The sequence below is a fragment of the Pinus tabuliformis genome, chromosome 5_1 (genome assembly GCF_031772625.1).
Source record: "Pinus tabuliformis cultivar Carrire ecotype Pingquan chromosome 5_1, CPIR1, whole genome shotgun sequence".
In the NCBI taxonomy this organism is placed as follows: Eukaryota; Viridiplantae; Streptophyta; class Pinopsida; order Pinales; family Pinaceae; genus Pinus; species Pinus tabuliformis.
Window position 1 is genome coordinate 882358980 of NC_142305.1, and position 22896 is coordinate 882381875.

General features: G+C 43.5%; 1 protein-coding gene across 1 annotated transcript in view; it reads right to left on the bottom strand.

The window, feature by feature from the left end:
- The window catches only part of LOC149167637 (UDP-Glycosyltransferase superfamily protein), a 248101-nt gene that overhangs the window by 67433 nt on the left and 157772 nt on the right, over positions 1 to 22896 (bottom strand). The window contains exon 3 of the mRNA XM_089433065.1: positions 3641 to 3776. Coding sequence (XP_089289191.1) covers positions 3641 to 3776 — 136 coding nt within the window. The remainder of the gene's footprint in view (positions 1 to 3640; positions 3777 to 22896) is intronic.

The window sequence follows — 22896 nt, forward strand, 5'->3', positions numbered from 1 at the left end:
AAGGGCTTGGAAACGATGGCAGCACTGGGGCGAGTATTGCTACAACACCAACCACCACATGTCCATCGGTATGACTCCCTTCTATGCCTTGGCCAAATTTCGACAGTATTTAGTGGGTAACAAGTTCTGGGTGAAGACTGATCACAATAGCCTTCGTCACTTTATGGGGCAACAGGGCCTCAACAACAGACAACAGAGATGGGTCAATAAGGTGCAGACCTATGATTTTGACATAGAGTATGTGCGGGGGAAACACAATGTGGTGGTTGATGCCCTATCCAGGAGACCCCCAGGCCTATCACTCATGAGCATTTGCCATGATTGGAAGGCCCGGATATTGGTTGAGTATTCTAAGGACAGGAGGGCATGCGAGATTCAGGAGGGGACCCACGCAAATGATTGCTACCGGGTGATGGACGAGGCCATCTACTACAAGGGGCGCATATTTCTGGTTCCCAACTCGCAGTTGAGAGTGTGCTCCAGGCAGCACATAGCTCGCCATTGTCAGGACATCAGGGGTTCAGGAAAACATACATGGCAGTAAGGGAGCATTTCACATGGAAGGGCCTCAAAGGGGACGTGTTGAGGCCCGTATGGGAATGTGAAGCATGTCAGAGGAACAAAGGGGAGTTGATTCATCCCACCGGGTTATTGCAGTTGCTTCCCATCCCTGAGGGGAAACGAGAGAGTATCTCCATGGACTTCATCACTAGGCTCCCCACAGTACAGGGCAAGCATTGCATCTATGTAGTAGTTGATCGGTTGAACAAGTATGCCCACTTTTTCGCCATCCCGACCTGATGTTCGGCTTCACAGGTTGCAGAGTTATTCTTCAGGGAGGTCTTCCGGTTACACGCACTTCCTAAGAACATAGTGAGTGACTGGGATAGCAAGTTCACGGGAGGATTCTGGCAAGAGCTCTTCAAGTTGGTTGGTACTGAGCTCACCACCAGCATGAGCTACCATCCCCGGACAGATGGTCAGACCGAGCGAATTAATCAGTGGTTGGAAGGGTACCTAAGGAACTACATGACTGGGCAACAAAGGGCTTGGAAACGATGGCAGCACTGGGGCAAGTATTGCTACAACACCACCCACCACATGTCCATCGGTATGACTCCTTTCCATGCCTTGTATGGTTATGATGCATTGCCTTTTGTTGATGTTGTTTTTGGAGATAGTCGGGCCCCAAAGGCCAAAGACTAAATCCTAGAGAGCCAAGACATCCTCAAGGCTCTCAAGGATAACTTAGTGACAGCACAAAATCAACAAAAGACATACGCAGATAGGCACTGAACTGAGAGGCATTTTGAGGAGGGGAATTTGGTGTACCTCCGGTTACAGCCATACAAACAATCCACCTTGAAGCAGAAGGGGGCCGAGAAGCTACAACCACATTTTTATGGGTCGTACAGGGTAGTCAGAAAAGTTGGGGAGGTGGCCTACGAGCCAGAGCTGCCTCCGGGGAGCAGGATTAACAACATATTCCATGTCTCGTGCCTCAAAAAGGTGTTGAGACAACACGTGACAGCAACAGTTGAGTTACCCCCACTAGATGATGAGGGCCATTTGGTTTTGGAGCCTGAGGCCATTTTGAAGAGATGGGAGAGGAAGTTGAGGAGCAGGACCATTAGGGAGTTTTTGGTGAGTTGGAAGAACTTGCCGGATGAGGATGCCACATGGGAGGTTGAGCACATTCTAGAGCACCCAGTGCTGAAGTTGCTAGAGGGAAAGCAACATTTGGGAGGGGAGGACTTTCATGTCCCTTCCCAAATGGATTTGTAACAGGTTTGGCTCTCCATAATTTTGTATATGGCAATTTTGACTTAATGACTTAGGAGAAATGAAGGTTGGATTAAATTGTTAGTGAAAATGGGGGCCAACCACGTGGGAGAACGCATTGGGCACTTGGGCAATTCGAATTGCCTTGGAGGGGAAATCGTATGGTTTCTGGAGGGGCCTACATGGCGAGAAAGGAGGCCCACGAAGTTATAAGGAGGAAGAGCTCCTCAATAGATGATTCATTCATACTTGCACATCGAACTCACTTGTATGTTTGCTCATGCTGCTTAGCCGAGTCAACTGGCCATTTAGCCACGACTCTCTCAGGCAGGAGATTCAACCTTATCTTCGGGGGACTACGAGTGCCACCCTAGGAAGGCATTTTCAGATTACCTTGAGGAGCACCCAAGAAGATTCGTAGCCATTACACTCAGCCCACAAACCAGCAGAGCGTATTTCTGGACCACGCAGAGAGGGGAACACATAGTTGCGATCCGAGGTTCATCCGGGCAGCACTTGTCGCAAAAACTTGGAGAGTTGGAGTACATCAAGAGACCAGCCTTTGGGAGGAGTTTTGGAGCAGGTGGGTGCAGCATTTGGGCAGTTTGAAATTCAGCCTTGGAGGACTGCGCAGAGGGCTAGACTGGGCTCACGTGGGTATTGAGGGAGAGAGCCATAGCACCAGGACCAGATTGGAGAAGGGTGGAAATTCATAAGGGATAGCATCTCAGTGATTTGGGCCAGATTTGGAGAGCTTTCCCAACACATTTCAGACAAGCCGAGTTTGCCAACTTGAGGAGGAGGACGGGCTCCCTAGGGGTCGATTTTCAGGGGTCTGAACTAGGCCAAACCCTTCCTGGGTTTTGGTGGGTTTTGTTTGAGGATCTGGAAGCTGAAGTTTCACAATTTTCTAAGCAAGGGAAGCAGGGGTTCCAGCACATCCTTTCCAGCAGACAGCGTAGTTTCTGGGCAGCATGGATCACTTCTGGAGCAGCAGTTGGGCAGCACTCAGATCATCATTTGCTCACCTGGTTTTTGTCACGCTTGTCCTTGGAGACAAGCCCAGGTGCACCATTCCATTCACTGTTGTATTTGCCCCATTCACTGTTGTATTTTCATGGGTGTTTAGTGATAGCATCTCATTTATGGATGTTGGTTTCTCTGTTTGCTTTGTTTATCACTGAATTTCCTAGTTAGGAACATTACACATCAACATGGTGGGAATACTTAGTCTACATCATTTCAACTAAACCTGGAGGCTATTTGACAACTGGAAAAATATACACTATGCAAAACCTCGAAAAGATGAATAGGATACACAAATGAATTTTTTTACTGGAATAAGCAAATACATTTTCAATCGTACAACTGAGGATTGAAGTTTATGTCATCACAAGTATTGAAGGCAGAATCAACACATTCCAAATCCAACACAAAATGAGATTAGTTACAAAGAATTGAAATTTGAGGGAAACCCTTAAACAGTGTCTTGTCAACAAACTTGATCATTCTCACTTTGAAGAATCAAATTAATTAATTTTCCTCGAAGATACATGTACAATCAATTGGCTACTAGTCACAGTTAGCTAATCATTTTGTTCAGCCCAAGGTCAAATTCAATTTATTTGGAGTTACAACTTCTAACTGTAGAAATGCACAAAGTGCCATGTCTAGATTAACAAATAGATAGTAACCTAGGCCTCCACTACATGCGAGGCTCAAATTATTGTGGCTTTATTTTATTCATGTACTTCTGCAATTGATCAACAATTTCAATTTGCAAATTGATTTTACAGAAAAACATCAGTTTCTGTGTATAAGAGCTGAGGATCAGTAAAAAGATAAGAAAATTACTTACCTAAAATGTCATTAATAGATTGTGCGAGTGTGGTTGAGTCAAGCTCATCGTCATACAATAATTTGGAACCTGCTATCTCAGACATAACAGTTGCATTTTTCACTTGATGATTTTCCGCAACATTTGTCGAAGGTATCTATGGTCAACAAGGAGAAAGCAAAAAAGTTCCGTTCAGAAAAGTGCTACCATAGAAGAAAAAAAACAATGAAATGAAATGAAACTATATTAATGTCCATAAATAAGATAAAAAGGTTAACACAGCTGCAAAAAATTTAAAATTTTCTATTTGAAAATTGTCTTATATTTGCAGAAAATATTTTCTAGTACAGTAAAATGTCGAATTATATATACAATGAATATCATAAGCTCTTTCTTAAAGCTACTAAAACTGAGATAAAATCAGAATAAGCTATGGTATCTAAATATTGAGCATCCATGATCATCGAAGCTCCCTTAACGAAGAGTTGATGTTGTGACTTATCCCTCCACATGCAACAAAAAGCAAACAATCAGCTATCTTTATGATCAAAAACAAACTTACACCTGATTTTCCATAGAATGAATAAGAACAAAATCTGCAAGAACCGCCATATCCCATAGAAGGCAGTATGAACATAGCCAATGCAAAATGCCAATGAACCCTGCTTTGCAGCAAAACTGAATAATGATCCTCTATATACCTCCATTTGGCAAACTGAAACTTCTAAAAAAATATGCTTCACGGTCTTTGAGCAAAGACAAATAGGACAGAGACCATCAGAAAGTTCCTGCTTGGCCAACCAGGCCTTGGATGCAATCCCTTGATAGATCACTAACCAAACAAAATATCTCAACTTATATGAAAGATGAATAAAACAAACAATGTAAAGTCTATGCACCCATCTATCCTTTGGATCATTGGACACCCACCTCACATTGAGGACCAAAGATAGATTTGATGTTTCCTGTGAAGCACCAAATATAGACTCTAGGAATCATACTGGAGAAATGGTCAGCCAAAATGTTAGCTTTCAAGGTTACTCTGAAAGTGTTTATACCATACTTGGGGTTGCTTCATGTAATGTGGGGTGCATGATGTATAGATGACCCTTGGTTTTTCTATGATGCACAAACACAATGGAGATGACATGCTCGTTGATTACTAGACCTTGTACGGATGTTTGTATGGAATTTTTCCCTGGAGTGTTGGAGACCTATGGAGCTTGGTGGCTTTCTTAATGATGTGCACATGAATTATTCCCAAGAGTGTTGGAGACCCATGGAGCTTGGTGACTTTCTTAGTGATGTACACAAGGAGGGATGGTTGCTTGCATGGAGGCTTGTAATTGACTTGAGGACACTTGGGGTGAGGAAATAGTCATATAGGAGTGGCTGACTCACAAGAGCACATCACTGTGGAGGAGTGTTGTAGCTTTGGAGGCTTGTGGAGGAGAAGCATTGGACACATCTCGTGGAGCACTCATGCCTTGGAACCTAGTCTGTGGACATTTTCACCTTGGAGCTTAGCATGTATCACTTGGAGAGAAAGCACTGCACTTGTGAGTTTACTTGTGTGCAGTTAAGATGCTTGTAGAGGTTCAAGCTCACGTTTTGTTGTTGGCCTGTGTTACCTCTCATATAAATAGAAGAATGACAAAGTCATTTTGTTATAAATCACCACTCATATTAGAGATGTAAGGAGTGGAACAAACTTCTCTCTCTTTGTACTCTTCATTGTATTATCACTCTTTTTCTTAGATCATAAGCGTTCATGGAGAAGTTCCTAGGGTTTTATAGGGCTAGGGTCTCACCCTAAATGAAGCAAATATGCTAGGGTTTGTGATAAACCCTATATGATAAAGAAGCATTTTTCTTATTGCTCTTGTCAAAGAAGAAGACGAGGGTTTTAGAAACCATTGTGCTACTTGTTATGCTTGATTAAGGAGAAGAAGAGAAGGAGATTTCTTGGACACTTGTGGACGGCAAGTGTTGAAGACAAGGACTTGGCCAATGTTGATGCTAGCTTGTTGTGGATCTTTGGTGGTGGCTGAGATTTTCATGGTGTACCCTAGCTAGGGTTTAGAGAGCTAGAGATTGTACCAGCTTTATTATAAATCTGTTATATTGTAATGTTCCTAAACAGGAATGTAAGTGATATACAAAGCATGCAAACAATCTAGCAATCGGAAAAACGAAATATACAGTAAGCACCCATGGAAACACTGGCAATAGAGAACTGTTGAGCCATTTTATTACTTCTTCAAGAGCAAATACAATAGTAAAATAGAATGGTGCACTTGGGCTTGTCTCAATGGACAAGCAAGACAAAACCCAGGTGAAATAATGTTGAACTGAATGCTGCTATAACTTCTGCACCAAGTTGAATTGTGTTGCCCCAGAAAACTACTATGTTTGCTGACTTCGAAGGGCTGGAATCACTACTTCCTGTGCTCAAAAAATTATGAGATTTTAACGCCTTGCTTCTTGGCATAAACCCAGAAAAACCCACAAAGGAATTGGCCAAATGTTGACCTCGGAATTTTGGCCCAAATTCTCCTTAGCTCCTCTAGTTGTTGGCTGAGTTGGGACCCTGTTTGACCCCTTAGATCTGCCCAGAAAATTCTATGGGTTTAGGAGTGTGATCCTTGCCCAAAACCGAGAAAGGGTTTCCCTCAGTTCCAACCTTCAAAAATTGACCCTTCACAGCTTGGCCCTCCTCCAGTTTCGAATTTTGTTGTTGTGAGCAATCCTGTCAATCTCTGCTCTCCCAACTCCAGCAATCCTCCTCAAATGGCCCTCCAAGTGATCTCCTACTTCTCCCAGTTAGCTCTGCAATTCCTTCCTCCAACTCCCACATGAGCATAGTGATGGCTCTCTGCGCAGGCCCAGGTAACTATAAATCGGACTGCTGGGATGCTGGCTCTGTTGGCTCCAAACTCGCAAGAAAGGTTGGCCCTTTTTTGCTCTCCCAATCCTCTAACTCTCCCGGAAAATGCTTGATCACTAATAGCTCCAAACTCCCCTTCCGTATTGTCAAGCTAGCCAGAAATACGCACTCCCTGTTGTGGCTAAATGGTAGTGTTGTAACACACTCTCGGAACTCCTGAAATACTTATGGAACTACCTCTCTAGGGCGGGCACGAATGGTCCCCCAAAGTAGAGGTTGAATCTTCCGCTTGAAAGATTCGTGGCTAAACAGTCGGTTGACTCGCTAAACAGCAGAGCGAATAGTCAAGTAATTTTGATTGCAAGGTGTAAGAATGAATCCAAAATGAGAATTGTTGCCTCCTTATAACTCCTTGGACCTCCCTAGCCTCATGTGGGCCCCTCCATCCACCTATTCGACTTTCCCTCCAAGCTATTTGAATGGGCAAATTTGAACTCCCATGTCGGCGGCCCCCAAATTCCACTAGCAACCAAATAAAGTTGAATTGTCTCCTAAGTCCCTAAAAGTCGAAAATGATGGGTTCTCTTCCTTAGCAAAAATTGTGCAAAATTGTGTAGCAGCACCCTGTTACAAATGTGTTTCAAAAGGGACATGACACTCCTCCCCTCTCAAATGTTGCTTGCCCTCAAGCAACCACACAGTTGGGTGCTCCAAAATGTGCTCACCCTCCCAGGTGGCATCCTCATCTGGCAAGTTCTTCCAATGCACCAAAAATCGCTTGTTCTCAAGCAATGCCTGAGCAAGAAACCTCTCTAACTGTTGCTCCCTACTGTCATTGCAAAATGTGCCATGGTCCCAGATGTGCCACTGGATCATGCCTGACCTTTGCACTGTCCTGATATGGAAGAATCCTTCAGTACAAAGATCCCAAGCAATCCTATCGAACATGAAGCTCCCCTCGCTCCACTCACTATCCTGCCCGCTGAAAGTACCAGAAGTCCCCTACTCCATCAATGACTCGCTAAAGCCCAATGGAATATTTGTATGATCTCCCCCTGCAGTAGTCAGCGCATCCCTAGAGGTTACTGAGCTATGAAGAGCTATGATGCCCCAATTCCTTGCTAGTCCCACAATGGTGCCACCATGTTGACGTTGCGCTACTATGACTATGTTATACTCCACATCGTGCGCAGTTAGTATCCTCCTCTCTTGGAACTCAATGGTGGAATACTGAAAGAGGCGAGACACATCCTGCCTAGGCATCTCCATCGCACCCAGGCCTACCCATCCAAATCTAACTCCGAACCTATGTAGCAACAAAGAATGTTTGCCTCCCCATATGATGAAACCCTCTGTGAACCCCCATGTGTCATCCCAAGAGCAAACTATATCACTCTCTGCCATGACTCCGTTCATCATGAGTGATCTATCGATCAACTGAATCCATGCATCCCATAGCCAAACCTGCTACGGCATAGTCCTGTCAAGCAATGAAATCCCTCTGGCCCTCGTCTCTAGTCCCCACATGTGATCACTATATAGGCTCCATATATCGTGGGCTAATCTGATGCATGCTAATCTGCCCTGTGCCTGCCACTATGTAGTACCGATGATCGTTGGAAGCCACGTGTGCCAAAGAGCTACCCCCTAAATGCAACCAAAAGATGGGTATCTGATACTCGTAATCAACTAAGGGTATGTGGATCCCTCATGTCCATGCCAACCATCTCCCTTGGGTTTTGCCATCTGCGCTCTCGATAATGTGCCAATATAAGGTCTGGAGCCCGGACACATTGGGAAACTACCGCAGTCGTAACCGCTATCCTCTGCTCATGCTTGGTCCCGACATGCCTTGAGAAAAGAGTGACATATGTCTCTCTCGGAACTAGATCCCTAGACGTAGGCTCGGTGATGAACGCTATGCCACCCCTGCAGATGATCACCTCATCCCCCAACCCATGGTTGTCAACTAATGCACCAACCCAATGCCACTATTTAAAATTCTCCCCCCTAATGCGATGAGTCTCACCCAAATATCTTGGGTGAGCTCCTCGTCCCCTGTGGCTCATGCCCAAAGTGCAGAAAGTCGACAGCAAAATCGATTGCGCCCGTGAGGGATGTAGAAGAGGGTCAAGCGTGTGAGTCCCCGCAAATACCATCAAGTATCGCTCATCTTTGTCCCCGTCGATCCTAGGTGAACTACGCCCAAACGTATGCCCAATGTTTCTATCCAAGGGTCTCCCTGGAGGCAACACTCCATGACCTCGTTGTGCAGCGATATACACCCCTGCATGTCACCGATCATCCCAGTACTCCTCGACATGCCATTGTACACCATGGCCTACCCCTGTACACTGCCGGATACCCTTGGCTACGGTTATGCCATGCTATACAGGCCTGGGTCCCGCATGTGTCATTGTACCTGTCACTCTCCGCATGTACTCAATGCAATGTGAGGCACTCCCACTCCACAACGCAGTCCAACATACTATGACACACCAACCTGCATCTCCATGCTCCTCTACAGGGTCCTGCTCCTCGCTCTATAGCCTCGCACACCACTGGATGCTATGGCCTAACGTTAGGTCTGTATGCATCAGACTACATCCCTCTACATAACACTGGACGCGATGACATAACTCTGTGTAGTCCTATGTACCACTACCCACTGTCGTACCACCCTATAACATACAGTATCCTGCATGGGCCAAAATATCGACCTCTCTGCTAGTACGCCCTCCATGATGTGGGCTACATCCCCCCATCTACTTTGAAAGACCTGAGCGGCTCGACTCCCCACATGCTAATGGAAATGACACTATTGCGCCTATCCTCAATAGTCCCTGCATCCCATATGCTAGTAAGACAGCACTCTCTCCATACAATGCCCTGTCTGATAGCCTGTCAATGCCACCTCCTCCTACCAACTCCTGCCAAAGTAAGCTAGTCACCTTGTGATTCCACGTACCGTCAATATGCCAAGACAATTCATGAAATATGTCTGCTCGCCTGTCAAACCATCTTGTCAATAGTGTTGACTGGGGCTCTGATGGAGATCTGAAAATGTGCGTGCGCTCAAGTGTCAAATCCATCCCGTAGCTACTACCATCACCTACCAGCTCTATGATGTGATGGAAAATCCCACCTGGATCCCAAAAATAGTTTGGCCCTCGAGTCCTTCTAGTAATCAATGGCCTCTGCTGACATGTGGCCATGGATGTATCCAACTGCCTAACCTGCTCCATCGAGTACCAGCTCAGTACCTCTTGCCATCCAATCCCAAAGGAGATATCGAATGTGTAATCCTCTATGGAAGGAACAAGCCCTCCAAGCTGATGCGGTATCATGCTCAGCTCAATCCTGCTAACCTATCCACCCCTTTGGGTACGTCTAGAGAACTCAGCCTCCCTCAATCCAACGCATAAGGGTGGGTTGATAACACTATAGACCCCGCTAGTGGGCCTCTGAAGTGAACTGTGCTGAAAACCCAACGCGTGACCTCTATGTTGCCCCTCATCAATGGCTAGCCCAAGGGATGGCTGCACATCCTCCTCCATCACAGGCTCGACATGAGCCTTCAACTGCTCCTCCATAAACAACCCAATATGCATGATATGCTCACCAGTCAGCTATAGGCGACTATCGTCTGGCAACTCTGTCGTAGATCAGGAGGCCTTTGTACCTATCGGCTCCTCAACAACAGTGGAGTTGTCTTTCGGCACCTCACCAACCTATGGTGCATTGTTATCACCTGAGAACTCGGTCACAACCCCGAATACCTCATCAATGGATGATGCCTCATCAATGGGTGTATGCTCAACTATCTCTTTGCCAACCATGGTCCCTTCAACTACTCTTTCATCTTTTTCCTTAATACTTCTCATCATCCCTTCAAAATCCCATCGAAGCTCCATTGGTTTGTGCATACTCCTTAGTTCACAGAATTCCCCAAAAAGGAGGGATGCTTGAATGCAATGACCCAATGATTGGTATGCCCTCTAGTTTTCCCCAATAACTCCACATCAGTTGCAATCATGTCCGAATTCCCAACTTTGGAATGAATCAACTTCTTCCCCACAGCAATCATCATTTGTTGTATCCTCACCATCTCATTCCAAGTGACCACCATGTTGTTTGATTCTAATCTTTCCCACAGGCTGAGCCAAGATTATGGCTCTGATACCACTGTAATGTTCCTAAACGGGGATGTAAGTGATATACAAAGCAGGCAAACAATCTAGCAATCAGAAAAACGAAATATACATTAAGCACCCATGGAAACACTGGAAATAGAGAACTGCTAAGCCATTTTATTACTTCTTTAGGAGCAAATACAATAGTAAAACAGAATGGTGCACCTGGGCTTGTCTCAATGGACAAGCATGACAAAACCCAAGTGAGAAAATGTTGAACTGAAGGCTGCTACAACTGCTGCACCAAACTGAACTACGTTGCCCCAAAAAGCTACTATGTTTTGTGACTTCGAAGGGCTGGAATAACTGCTTCCCGTGCTCAGAAAATTATGAAATTTCAGCTCCTTGCTCCTTGGCATAAACCCAAAAAAACCCACGAAGGAATTGGCCAAATGTTGACCTCGAAATTTTGGCCCAAATTCCCCTTAGCTCCTCTAGTTGTTCGCTGAGTTGGGACCCCTGTTTGACCCTTTAGATTTGCCCAGAAAATTCTATAAATTTAGGAGTGTTATCCTTTCCCAAAACCCAGAAAAAACCAGAAAGGGTTTCCCTTGATTCCAAGCTTCAAAAATTGACCCTTCACAACTTGACCCTCCAATTTCGAATTCTGTCGCTGTGAACGATCCTGTCAATCTCTACTCTCCCAACTCAAACAATCCTCCTCAAATGGCCCTCCAAGTGATCTCTTACTTCTCCAGGCCGGCTCTACAATTCCTTCCTCCAACTCCCACATGAGCCTACTAATGGCTCTCTGCGCAGGCCCAAGTAATTGTAAATCAAACTGTTGGAATGTTGGCTCTGCTAGCTCCAAACCCGCGAGAAACGTTGGCCCTTCGCTGTTGTCCCAATCCTCTAACTCTCCTGGCAAATGCTTGATCACTGATAGCTCCAAACTCCCCTTGCATATTCTCCAACTAGCCAGAAATACGCACTCTCTGTTGTGGTTGAATGGTAGTGTTGTAACACACTCCCAGGACTCCTGAAATACTTATGGAACTACCTCTCTAGGGCGGGCATGGATGGTCCCCCGAAGTAGATGTTGAATCTCCCGCTTGAGAGATTCATGGCTAAACATCCAGTTGACTCAGCTAAACAACAGAGCGAACAATCAAGTAATTTTGATTGCAAGGTGTAAGAATGAATCCAAAATGAGAGTTGCTCCCCCTTATAACTCCTTGGGCCTTTGTTAAATTTGGCAACTAGGGCCAAACTTCATGTGGGTCATCTTATTCATGGCTGATAATATTTTTATTAGATTCCTCTTGTCGAGAGGTGTAGGATTGATCTAAAGATCATCCGATTCTGATATGTATTTATGGAGATATGAATTTATTTTGATTATGGAATTATTATTAAGCCGACCTACAACTCATGTAGGCTCAGAAGCCCAATAGTCGCATCTATTCAAACATCATCAGTTGTGTATAAATACAAGAGGACTTTTCCTCATTTGCACTCACTCATCTCATCACATCTCTCTCTCTCTCTCTACTGCGTAGAAAAGAGTCTCTTCTCTATTGCGCAAAAAAGGGAAACTCTCTCACACATGTGAAGTCGGAAGTTACTGACACTGAAGCTGCAACTGCAGATCCAAACTTTGACCAGCGTGGACCATCAAACCTCCTCTTCTGATCTATGTTGTAGGTTCATCTGAACCTCCTCTGAAAGCTGCAACTTTTGGTGGTGGAATCAAGTCGATCTGACGGACGGTCTGCAAGATATCGACTACCCTAGTTTGAAGGAAGCTGTTGAAACTGAAGCTGCAACTACAGATCCAAACTAACCTGTGTAGACCTGAAGATCTCCTCATCAGAACTGCGTTGTAGGTTCATCTGAACCTCCTCTGAAGGCTGAAACTTTTGGTGGTGGAATCAAATCGATCCGACGGATGGTTTGCGAGATATCGACTGCCCTAGTTTGAAGGACGCTGCTGAAACTGAAGCTGCAACTGCAGATCCAAATTTTGTCCTGTGTGGACCTGAAGATCTCCTCATCAAAACGGCGTTGTAGGTTCCTCTGAACCTCCTCTAAAGGCTGCAACTTTTGGTGGTGGAATCAAGCCAATTGGACAGACAGTTTGCGAGATATCGACTACCCTAGTTTTGATGATGACGCCGCTAATGTTGATGCTGCCGATCTAGGGTTTGCTACTGTTGATATAAATCAGATTTATTGTACTATTTCTCTCTACTAAATTATTGAATATAAAAGAAGATTTGATCAAAGGGTTTCCCCACACATTGTGGGGTTTGTTCCTAGCTAGCCACCACATCTTGTGTCTCTTGTCTTGGCTTGTTTTCTATCGATCGTTTAATGTTCTATCTGCACTTTACTTTATGTACATGTGATTGCAAATCTTCGGAATATAATAAGAAAAGAAGTAAACTATTATAAGCATAGAACATACCATAACTTAACATGGTATCAGAGCTGAGGTGAAGACAAAGCCCGAGCAAGAGCAAAACCAATTACCGAAGAGAAGTTTGGCAAGGCTATCCTAAAAGAACTATGGGGTCCTCAACACTCTTTCCTGCTGAAGACAAGCTCTGTGAGAAAGCTAACTATCACAGATGGAAGATGTCTATCGATCTAACCCTAAAAGATTAAGGAGTGATAGACCAAGTAAGAGGCAATATTGTTGAGCATCCATCAAATGCATCCGCTGCTGCCTGGAACAAATGGAAAACTGGAGAAGTCAAAACAAAGAAGATCATCAGGGACTCTATCGACAAACACTTGGTGGCCTACATCTCTGAACTGGACACCTCCAAGGAAATCTACGATAGACTGTTGAGTATATTTAAAGTTAATGATGCAAATCAAGTTTTGTTTCTTAGATATAAACTGAGGGAAATCAAGAAGGGTCAAGATGAGAGTATGCAAGCATACTTCTTAAGAATCACCGAGATCAAGAACGATCTCCTATCTATTGGGGAGACTATTACTGACAGAGAAATGGCACTCATGACTCTTGGAGGATTACCATCCGAATGGTACGTGTTCAAGACTACTCTTCTAAACAATAATGTAATCCCTGGTTTCGAGGAATTAATGGCTAGATGCGTTCAAGAAGAAACAAGGCTAGAAGAGCAAGAAATGTCCTTACCTAGAGGTCCTCCTATTGCCTTTTCTTCTCACGCTAAGAAAAGAAATAATTCCGGGACTAAATCAAAAAGAAAGGTTGGACCTAAGGGTGGAAGAAAAGGACGATGTTACATCTGCGATAAAGCAGGTCACTATGCAAGGGAATGCCATGATAGAAAGGACTCTCACCGTGACGATGATCAAAATCCCTCTCATGGTAATCGAAGGGATGGAAAATTCAATAGCAAAGGTAAAAGGAATGCTGGAAATCAAGGAAGAGGACAACCATTCAAAAAGGCTAGAAATTCCAGGATGTATTAAATGCACCTGACCTCCAAAAGAACCTAGTGTACATCTCGGCAATGGAAGACAAAGGCTACAAGGTAACCTTCAGCAATGGCAAGGTACGTGTATCGAAAAATAATGTTAAAGATGTCTTTACTCTTGGGTTTCGTGTTGATTCATTATATTAGGTCGATGAAAGTCAGGTAAGTGTCATGTCTTATGACACATCTCTTCCGTCCGAACTTTGAAATTGGAGGTTTGCCCACCTTCATTACAAAGATCTACCCGATGTAAGACATATGGTAACAAGGATGCCCAAATTCTGAGTAGAAAAAGAAGGTGTATGTTCGGGATGTGCCGAAGGAAAGCTTAAAAGGGGATCATTCCCCTCAAGCCTAAGCAAGACCTTCGATATATTACCGTTGGTTAACTAAGGCATACCTGAGGTTGGCATTAAGAGGGAGATTACTACACCACATACTCCAGAGCAGAATGGTGTGGCACCATACGATTGTGGAAGCTGTCTCATTGAGTAGATGATGTAGCAATGCCTGATGTGGAAGAATCGGTGGATCCTATTTATCCACTTGAGCCTTCCTCTTCCAGGAAGAGGCCTTCATGGCTTAGGGGGATACTTGATGATGCTAAAAGACATGTTGCACCCCGAGGAACCTTCCCTAAAAGTAAGAAACCCAACAGGTATCAGGGATACCTGACCAGTATGAGCATAATCATACAAAATGAGCCTTCATCATTCTCAAATGTCGTCAAGCATCAAGTATGGAAAGACGTTATGACCATTATGGAGAATGACGTCTGGGAAGTAGTTCCTAGACCCTAAGACAAGACAATTGTTACTTCAAAATGGGTTTACAAAATAAAGCTGCAGCAGATGGAAGTACGGAATAGTATAAGGCTCATTTTGTTGCTCGTAGTTTCTTCCAGAAGGAAGGTATAGACTATGATGTGATATTTGCACCTGTTGCCAGATATACGACCATCCCCTTGATCATAGCCCTTGTGGCTTCACAAGGATGGATCCTACATCAGATGGATGTCAATACCGCATTCTTTCACAGTTCGATCAAAAGAAGATGTCTATGTGGCGCAACCCGGAGGATTTGAGATTTATAAGTGAAAATCTCATGTATGCAGGTTGAAAAAGGCTCTCTATGGGCTGAAGCAAGCACCTCGAGCATGGTATGAGAGGATCGATACCTACTTGATGAAGCTGGGATTCACTAGGAGTGAAGCCGATCCTAACCTTTACTTTAAGGTTGAAGAGGACAAGCCTCTCATACTAGTGTTGTATGTGGATGACCTCTTTCTAACAGGTGCATACCCTCTCATTCACAAATGTAAGAGGGAGTTGGCTTCTGAATTTGAAATGAAGGACCAAGGACTTGAAGTGTGGCAGAAGCCAAGGAAAATTTTCCTAACTCAAGGAAAATATGTGGTGAAGATTCTAAAAAGATCTGGTATGATGGACTGCAAGCCTGTGACTACCTTGAGGATCTTAACTTTTAGAAGTTATATGGTAGTGATGTCAGACCAGATTTGGGAAATGCCTCTGAGTTTCAAAAACTCATTCGCGTTGATGTTCTTGGTGAACCTCCGTCCAAACATATGTTTTGCAGTTAGCACTGTGAGCTCATATTTGTTTGAGCCTCACTAGATTGGTGCCAAGAATCTTCTGAGATGTCTTCAGGACACAATCTCTCATGGATTGAGATACACTGCCAAAAATATGAAACTGCATGATTATTCGAACGCTGATTAGGCAAGTAGTGTGGAGGATCACTGGAGCACTTTTAGTGTTGTTTCTCTTTGGATTCTGCTCCGATATAATGGAGGAGCAAGAAGCAGAAGTCGGTTGCCATAAGCACCGCCGAGACCAGATACATATCTACGAGTATGACCTCGTATGAAGCTGCCTGGTTGGGGAAGCTCTTCAGTGAGCTATTTGAACTCATACCACTGTGATTCTCTATAACAACCAGAGGTGGGATTCGATTATTGAGGAATCCTATATTCGTCGATTGCTCCAGCAGATAGACATCCTCTGGGATATGGTAAGTCGATGAGCAAGGAGGCTTCATCACATTAAGATGATGTACAGGTCGATACACCTTGTCAAAGCCCCGAGGAAAGATCTAATCTGTGATTTTCCTAAACGACTTGGAGTTGTCAAGAAACCCTTTTACAAGGGTCCTGCATATTGCATACATTGAGCTCTGGGAGCTTTGAGGGCTTGCGGTTCTTACTAGAGCAACATACGACCACAGGGTGACTCACCCTCCCCTGGTGGTGCGCAATAGAACAAGATGATTCGCTCTCTTGTGGGACAAGATGATTCGCTCTCTAGTGGAACAGGATGATTCGCTCTCCTGTGTAGCAGGATGATTAGTTCTCCTATGAGGCCTGGATTGATGTGTTCTCCATGGCGATTGTAGCAGGATTGATGTGTTCACCTGTGAGGCCTAGATTGATGTGTTCTCCATGGCGATTGTAGCAGGATTGATGTGTTCACCTGTGAGGCCTAGATTGATGTGTTCTCCATGGCGATTGTCGCAGGATTGACGTGTTCTCCTGTCAGGCCTAGATTGATGTGTTCTCCATGCCGATTGTAGCAGGATTGATGTGTTCTCCTGTGAAGCCTGGATTGATGTGTTCTCCATGGCGATTGTAGTAGGATTGATGTGTTCTCCTGTGAGGACAGGATTAATTAGTTCTCTTGTCAAGACATCCTACCCATGCAGTCTAGAACTCATGGGAAGTACCTCTCATCTGATCAGTGAGCAGGGAAATGAAGTTAGGGACCATAGTAGTACCGATGGACGCATTGTTGTATCTACTGTACTCCCTACGCTAGGATGACCTCCATTGATCTGGGATCAATGATACTGGTCTAGGACCAGCGGTAGGAGTGGTACATTCTATGACACTGACTTCAAGTCGGTTGTTACTGGTCTGGGACCAATGGTATGCACTCTCAGACTGACTTTGACTCAGTGGAGGATGTTACTGGCCTAGGACCAGTGGTAGGAGTTGTACTCACTATGATGCTGACTTCAAGTTGGTTGAGACTGGTCTGGGACCAGTGGTACATACTTTGAGACTAACTTTGAGTCAGTATGATACATCGTTGATCATTTCTTATTCTTCATAATTCGAACAAAAGCAGAGTAGAACATAACAAAGCAGAGCAGAGCATAATAGAGCAAAGCCGTACAGATCAGTACAAGGCAGAACAAGACAAAGCAGAACAGGCAGAATAGAGCAGAGCAGGACCAGGGTCAAGCTGTACAGGGCAGTGCATTTGACGGATGAATAGTAGCGACTGACAGACAGATTGCAGATGAAGTTCACCCTAGTTGAGAGGGAGTGTTAAATTTAGCAACTAGGGCCAAACTTCATGTGGGTCATCTTATTCAGTGTTGAAAATATCGGTATCGGCAAAATATCGGCGAGGGTCCAGAAAATATCTTATCGGCAATATCGGCAAAAATATCGGCAAAATATCGACAAATATCGGCAAGCATAAAAAATAATTTTTTCAAATTTTTAAATATAGCCGATATTTTGCCGATATTTTCAAAATATCGTGATATTTTCCCGATATTTTCCGATATTTGCCGATATTTTGAAAATATCGCGATATTTTCAAAACAGAAAATATCGCGATATTTTCTCGGCGATATATCATTTTGCCGAAAATATCGCGATATTTCCGAATATCGCCGATATATCGCCGATATTATCAACAGTGATCTTATTTATGGCTGATAATATTTTTATTAGATTCCTCTCGTCAAGAGGTATAGGATTGATCTAAATATCATCCGATTCCGATAAGTATTTATGGAGATATGAATTTATTTTGATTATGGAATTATTATCAAGCCGACCTACAACTCATGTAGGCTTAGAAGCCCAACAGTGGCATCTATTCAAACATCATCAGTTGTGTATAAATACAAGAGGACTTTTCCTCATTTGCACTCACTCATCTCATCACATCTCTCTCTCTCTACTGCGCAGAAAAGAGTCTCTTCTCTACTGCGCAAAAAAGGGTCTCCCTCTCACACATGTGAAGCCGGAAGCTGCTGAAACTAAAGTTGCAACTGCAAATCTAAATTTTGACCAGCGTAGACCATCAAACCTCCTCTTCTGATCTGCGTTGTAGGTTCATCTAAACCTCCTCTGAAGGCTACAGCTTTTGGTGGTGGAATCAAGTCGATCCGACAGACAGTTTGCGAGATATCAACTACCCTAGTTTGAAGGAAGCTATTGAAACTGAAGTTGCAACTGCAGATCCAAACTTTGACCTGCGTGGACCTGAAGATCTCCTCATCAGAACTGCATTGTAGGTTCATCTGAAACCTCCTCTAAAGGCCGCAACTTTTGGTGGTAGAATCAAGTCCATCCAACGGACGGTTTGCGAGATATCGACTGCCCTAGTTTGAAGGAAGCTGCTGAAACTGAAGCTGCAACTGCAGATCCAAACTTTGACCTGCATGGACCTGAAGATCTCCTCATCAGAACTGCGTTGTAGGTTCATCTGAACCTCCTCTGAAGGCTTCAACTTTTGGTGGTGGAATCAAGCCAATCCGACGGACGGTTTGCGAGATATCGACTGCCCTAATTTTGGTGATGAAGTCGCTAACGCTGATGCTACTGATCTATGGTTTGCTACTGTTGATATAAATCAGAGTTATTGTACTATTTCTCTCTACTGAATTATTGAAGATAAAAGAAGATTTGATCAAAGGGTTTCCCCACACATTGTGGGGTTTGTCCCTAGCTAGCCGCCACATCTTGTGTCTCTTGTCTTGGCTTATTTTCTGTCGATCGTTTAATGTTCTATCTATACTTTACTCTATGTACATGTGATTGCAAATCTATGGAATATAATAAGAAAAGAAGTAAACTGTTATAAGCATAGAACATACCCTAACTTAACAACATCCCTAGCCTCATGTGGGCCCCTCCATCCACCTATTCGACTTTCCCTCCAAGCTATTCAAATGGGCCAATTCGAACTCCAATGTGGGTGGCCCCCAAATTCCACTAGCAACCAAATAAAGTCAAATTGCCTCCTAAGTCCCTAAGTCGAAAATGATGGGTTCTCTTCCTTAGCCAAAATTGTGCAAAACTATGTAGCAGCACCCTGTTACATATGTGTTTCAGAGAGGACATGACAAATATGTACATGTACTTCATTTTATATATGTGTGTGTGTGTGTGTGTAAATTCATAATCCTCAAGGAACCCCTGCTGCAACAAATCTGAATCTACTTCACCTACTTGATTTTTAAATTTACATTCATCAAGTTATTCTTCTAAATACTGAAGCAAATCACTTTTGCAGCCTACACTAATTAAATATTTGATCTCATAAAACAAAAAACAAAGCAAAGAACAAGATACATAGGACACTTATTTTTGGACACAATAGTCCCCGAAAAAACCCAATATGGGAAAATCAGTGCAACAGCTTTGAGTGTTTATTATTATGCGGGAGAAATATTTGAATCTAGGAAGCTAATCTAACAATCCTTTATAGATAAAATACTCGACAAATGACTGGTGAAATGATCTCACCCTGTCACTGGAGAAATAGTGACTCATCCTCAGCTCTAGGAGGCTTTGCGTCACACTTTGATGGCCTCTGCGTCACCCTGTGCAACTTCTGCGTCACCCCTGTTGGGTATTACACTGCCTCTCTGCTCTGGCTCTTCTACTGGCTGAGAATTCGACTTTCTTTCCCCCAGTCTCACACCCTGGCTCCCGGCAACTACAAATCGAATTCCCTCTGCAAAATTATGAATTTACCTCACTGACTGCACTGCCTCCGCATAGCCCAGTGTCATCCCTCCTCTGTACGTCTTTCTGTCCTCTCTCTGCCTTGTATTCTCTGGAAAGTCCTCCTAGATTCTCACTACCCCTCTGCTGCAAAATTATCACCTAGTTCAAATTTCTCAGCTTTCTAGCCCTAGAAATCGAACTCCAGATCAATTCGCTCTCTCCACGTGTGTTTCCAAATGAACCCCAAGCCTCCATCTTATACTTTTCTTGTTGAATCTTCAACAGTCGAGATTAAGTCTCTAATCAACAGCTAAGATTAAAACATGACTTGATCCGCCTTCTAGATCATTCTCACTCATATTTTGATTAATATCATTAATATTTTTATTTCCCTATGTTTAGACTTAGGAACTCCATTAAAAATATTAATTGTGTTAATAAAATACAATCCAAGTGGAATTTTACCAAACGGTTTCTAAGTTCTTTAGAACTCATGTGCCTTAGCGTCTCCACCAATTTTCAAGGCTAGAGCACTTCCGATGCTACCAAAAACTACATATATATATATATATATATATATATGACTTTTCAAGCCAGTGAAAATTGTGTAAATGCAAATTTCATTTTCAACTTAAATTGTCTTCTTGATTGGATAATTTCCAGCACTTCTTGTTCATGTTGATTTGACATAATACAGGGCTGAAATTGTTAAGTGATTTGACATATAACTTGAAGATAAGAGACCATATTTTCTGCTGTAAAATATGTTGTAATAAAGTGATTTTTAGATCTGCTATATGCTTGGAAAAGTATTCCTTAAGGGGAAAAGCTTGTTGGCATATGTTTGGTGTTTTTTCTCTTGGGGTACCTAGTGTGTTAGGAAGATGTGAGCAGAAATATTGTCCAATGTTTGCTGCTACAAAATTAATAATTCAAATCATACCTAAAGCTGAAAGTTCATAGGGATTAGATCTAGCAAACCTCTGCTGTGCAATCAAATTTCTGAATTGCCATTAATTGCCCAATTCTTGAAATTTCTACATGGTATTAGAGTCATTGTTGAAGAAGAATGGAGCTATCCCTCATGGGATCTATGATGCATATGTGATACCACCTAAATAAAACCTCTTGAGATCAAGCAAGATCAACTTCAATAGGGGCATAAAACCATTAAAGCATCATAGTGGACCATATCTAATGTTAAGGGCACAAAAATACTTTGCACAAAACTCACCTTCAAATGTTTAACTAGATCAAAACCTGTAAACAAGTTACCTCACTTATCTTAAAGATAATTAGATCAACAATTGTATTAGGTGTGTTTCCAACCCCCCAAGGGGAGTGACATGTCCCAAGTCAGCCCATCAGTCTATGTGTGTGTGAGAATGATGGTCATGGAATGGGAGGGACTTCAAGGTAGATGCCACGGCCATGAGAGTAGCTAATGGGGTTCCAACATCTTTTGAAGTTTCTAAGTTTACTTAATTTACAAACCCTTCATGCACTTTTTCTGATTTATTCCTACCTACTTGTTAATTTTCTTTAACAAGTGATTTACAAAGTAAATATTGAAAATAAACAGCAATGCATGCTCAACATATTACAGATCAGCAACTAAAAGAAACAAGAACAAACACACCACATGACACCATTATTTTTGGACCAATGTCCCCGGAAAAACCCAATGCGGGAAAACCGGTGCAGCTATCTGAGGGTTTTCTTATTAAGCAATATCAGAGTACAATTTGGGTGCCGACACTAGCCTACCCAACAGAGAATTTCCTTAGCAGCTATACCTCACAGTTTGAGAGAAATCTCCTGGCTGAAGCCACGGAAAATCTTTCCAGCAGCTGCTCAGCACAAAACTGCTCTAAAACCCCAGAGTCTGCCCAAACTAGACTGCATCAGCCCTTCTTTGTCTCACATTGACCCTGCGTCAGCCTTTCTAGGCCTACGTCAGCCCCAGGAGACCCTGCGTCAGCTCTGGGAGCCTCTGTGTCAGTTGCGCTGGCCCCTCTAGTGCTCTGCACAGCACTTGGCTGCCTCTGCGTGGCCCTGTGTGAGCCCTTGCTGGCTCTGCATCACCCTCTTTGGTTGTTGCGCTGCTTTCTCGGCACAATCTCTATCGTCTTTGTTTCTCTATACTCAATGCCGCTTAGCTGCTCTCCCGACCACTAATTCTATCTCTCTTAGCAAACCCCGCTCTAGAGAATAGAATGATTGATCGTCTGGTGTGTTCTCCAAGTGACCCTCGAGCCTCCTCTTATACTTTTCTTGTTGACATCTCAACGGCCGAGATTAAGTCCCTAATCAACGGCTAAGATTAGATCTGGCTTGATCCATGTCTTTTGGACCACTCTAACACAGATTCACATTAATACACATTAATATTTTATTTTCCCCAAGTTTAGACTCAGGGACTCCATTAAAAATATTAATTATTTTAATATCTCCTGATCTTTTAGAATCTGCCCAAACCCTTTCTGGGTATTGGAAATCTCATGTGCTACAACCTCTCCACCAAATTTCGTGGCTAGAGCACATCTGATGCTACCCCAAATCAACACTCCCTCTTAGCGAGGACTGTGCTCTAGCAATACTCCTCACTGAGTATTACTCTAATCATCCGGCATCAGTACATGTGATGATGCTAGGCCTTCTTGCCTACCATCCTCTGCATTGCTGCCTCTTGTACTGCTGCCCATGGTTTTGCCACTGCCATTGTTGCATTTGTACGACAGCTCCCTCTGCATCCGTGTTGTTGTTGGTCCTTTCTCCCAGCACTACATCCACACTACACCTCCTCTCATCATGCTGCATCATGCTGCCCACTACTGCACTACAACTCAGTTACTGAGAAGTAAGTAACTGATCTCCCAACTAACCTCCCTATTGGGCTAGAAACACCCATTGATGCTAAAGCTCTCTTTGTCGCTGACAAGTGCTCTCTCTCTGACCTCTATGCTGCTACAACAACTCCCTGCATCTCGTACCATTGCACACCTCTTTGTGCCATCCTA